Raw genomic sequence first — 3,109 nt, forward strand, 5'->3', positions numbered from 1 at the left:
GCTGCTGGCTTTTTAGGAGGCACCAGGGACACTTTCTTTTCAGGGATGACCTCTTTAGGCTCCTCAGGTACTTCAAAGAGATCAGTGATATTAAACTTAGGTCTTATGGAGACCAGAGAGCACACTGTTTTTCAGGAGCTGCAGAATTACTGTTTCTGAAAATGTGGGCCACTTACTGTCAAGTAACTGTGACAGGTAAGGTCTGCTGGTTTCCTAGGAGCTACAACTATTTTCTTTTCAGGGACAATTTCTGGTAGTTAGAAAAACTAGTAGTCTGTTTGGGTTTTTTTGTTTGTTTGTTTGGTTGGTTTTTCTTTTCATTTTGGGCAATGAGGTAAGTGGACTATAAATGTTTTCAGGAACAGAAGTTGTTCATTCTGAAGAACAAGAAGATAACTTAAAAATACCTGTGATAGGTGGGGCTTCAACTTTTTTGGGTGGGGCCATGGGGGCTTTCTTTTCTGTGACAATTCAGGCACTTGAAAGATTTGTTATGGGCTGAAGTTAGGGACAGGCCATGAACCAAAGCATCTCAAGTGCAAACAAAGTATTCCTTCTGAAGAAGGTCTGTGCGACATGTACCTGGGACAGTTGTGGCTTCTGGTTTTTTTGGAGGGGCCACTGGTCTTGTCTTTTCAGGGACAGTTTCTTGAACTTTGGGCACTTAAAAGATATTAGTAGTTTTATATTTAGTTAACAGCAATGCACACATTCAAGAATGAGAGAGACATTTCTTCTGAATAGTTCAGCTGACATGTACCTGGCACAGTTGGGGCTTCTGGTTTTTTTGGAGGGGCCGCTGGTCTTGCCTTTTCAGGGACAGTTTCTTGAACTTCAGGCACTTAAAAGATATTAGTAGTTTTACACTTAGGTTAATAAAGAGTGATGGTCTATGTTTGTATTCAAGCACAGGAGAGAGATTTCTTCTGAAGAAGGTCTGTGCGACATGTACCTGGGACAGTTGTGGCTTCTGGCTTCTTAGGAGGGGCCACGGGTCTTGTCTTTTCAGGGACAGTTTCTTGGACTTCAGGTGCTTAAAAGATATTAGTAGTTTTACACTTAGGTTAATAAAGAGCAATGGCCTATGTTTGTTTTCAAGAATGGAAGAGGTATTTCTTCTAGCGTCTCACTTAGCTGACATGTACCTGGGATGGGTGTGGCTTCTGGCTTTTTAGGAGGTTTCATTAGTTTTGTCTTTTCTGGGATAGTTTCGTGGACTTCAGGCACTTAAAAAGATATTAGTAGTTTATTACTTAGGTTAGTGGAGACAATGGTCTACATTGTCTTTTAGGCATAGAAGAAAGATTTCTTCTGAAGAAGGTCTGGGTGACAAGTACCTGAGACAGTTGTGGCTTCTGGCTTCTTAGGAGGTCCCACTGGTCTTGTCTTTTCAGGGACAGTTTCTTGGACCTCAGGCACTTAAAAGATATTAGTAGTTTTACACTTAGGTTAATAAAGAGCGATGGTCTATGTTTGTATTCAAGCACAGGAGAGACATTTCTTCTGAAGAAGGTCTGTGCGACATGTACCTGAGACAGTTGTGGCTTCTGGCTTCTTAGGAGGTCCCACAGGTCTTGTCTTTTCAGGGACAGTTTCTTGGACCTCAGGCACTTAAAAGATATTAGTAGTTTTACACTTAGGTTAATAAAGAGCGATGGCCTATGTTTGTTTTCAAGAATGGAAGAGGTATTTCTTCTGGAGTCTCACTTAGCTGACATGTACCTGGGGTGGGTGTGGCTTCTGGCTTCTTAGGAGGTCCCATTGGTCTTGTCTTTTCTGGGACATTTTCGTGGACCTTGGGCACTTAAAAGATATTAGTAGTTTTTAGACTTAGATTAATAAAGAGCAATGGTCTATGTTTGTTTTCAAGAATGGGAGAGACATTTCTTCTGAAGTTTAGTTCAGCTGACATGTACCTGGGACAGTTGTGGCTTCTGGCTTCTTAGGAGGTCCCACGGGTCTTGTCTTTTCAGGGACAGTTTCTTGAACTTCAGGCACTTAAAAGATATTAGTAGTTTTACACTTAGGTTAATAAAGAGTGATGGTCTATGTTTGTATTCAAGCACAGGAGAGAGATTTCTTCTGAAGAAGGTCTGTGCGACATGTACCTGGGACAGTTGTGGCTTCTGGCTTCTTAGGAGGGGCCGCCACAGGTCTTGTCTTTTCAGGGACAGTTTCTTGGACTTCAGGTGCTTAAAAGATATTAGTAGTTTTACCATTTAGGTTAGTGGAGACAATGGTCTACATTGACTTTCAAGAATGGGAGGAAGATCTCTCTGAAGGCTAGTTCAGCTGACAAGTACCTGGGACAGGGGCGCCTCCTGCCTTTTTGGGCAGTGCCTTGGGGGTTTTCTCTTCAGGGACAGCTGCTTGAGGGGCTTCACGTGCTTGAAAGACATTAGTAGTTTCAGAAATTATGAATTATGAAGGTGTATTTTGTGAGAATATGAGGCATACAAGGTATGTTTTCCCCCTTAGGGTAGGAGGAAAAAGGAAAAGACCTTTGCAGTGGGATCTGAGGGGTTTGGGGCACAGATACCCTCATTTCAGGAACAACTTTGTTAGAAGCTTCAGGAACTTTGAAGATATTAGTGGCTTTAGTTAGAACTATAGAGGGCACTCTAGTGATATATTTATTCAAACTAGTACAGTTAATGAAGCTGGTGGACAGACAATTGAACACAATTCCCCCAGCCCCTGATACAGGTGGCCAACAAGTAAGGACACTTACCTTTGGGAGGCGGGACTTCCGGCCGCTTGGGAGGAGCTACTGGAACTTTCTTTTCAGGGGTGACTTCCTTGGGTGGTACTTCAGGCACTTCAAAGATAAACATGTAATTTGTGTTTAGAAAAGGTAAAATCAATTGATATCTATACTGTATGATCATAGAAGACATTTTGGAGAGTCATTGACTTTTTTTTACTTATATTACCTTTATGCACTAATACATTTACATAATACATATACACATTTACATATATACATACATAACATTTTGGTTAAAATGGATATTTGTGTTCCTCTTAGTGTAGTTTGACCATACCTTCAGGGGGAGGACTTTCTGGTTTGGGGGGAATGGCCTCAGGGATCTTCTTTTGGGGAACAGCT

At 41.6% G+C, this 3,109-nt stretch overlaps 1 protein-coding gene across 21 annotated transcripts in view; it reads right to left on the reverse strand.

Moving 5' to 3' along the window:
- The window catches only part of Ttn (titin), a 269,568-nt gene that overhangs the window by 125,224 nt on the left and 141,235 nt on the right, over positions 1-3,109 (reverse strand). For 18 of the 21 annotated variants that reach the window (XM_031370735.1, XM_031370732.1, XM_031370730.1 and 15 more), the window contains one exon: positions 2,732-2,818. The exons of the other annotated variants lie outside the window; for them this stretch is intronic. In XM_031370735.1, coding sequence (XP_031226595.1) covers positions 2,732-2,818 — 87 coding nt within the window. The remainder of the gene's footprint in view (positions 1-2,731; positions 2,819-3,109) is intronic. 21 annotated transcript variants of the gene reach the window in all.

The sequence above is a fragment of the Mastomys coucha genome, unplaced genomic scaffold, assembly GCF_008632895.1.
Source record: "Mastomys coucha isolate ucsf_1 unplaced genomic scaffold, UCSF_Mcou_1 pScaffold15, whole genome shotgun sequence".
In the NCBI taxonomy this organism is placed as follows: domain Eukaryota; kingdom Metazoa; phylum Chordata; class Mammalia; order Rodentia; family Muridae; genus Mastomys; species Mastomys coucha.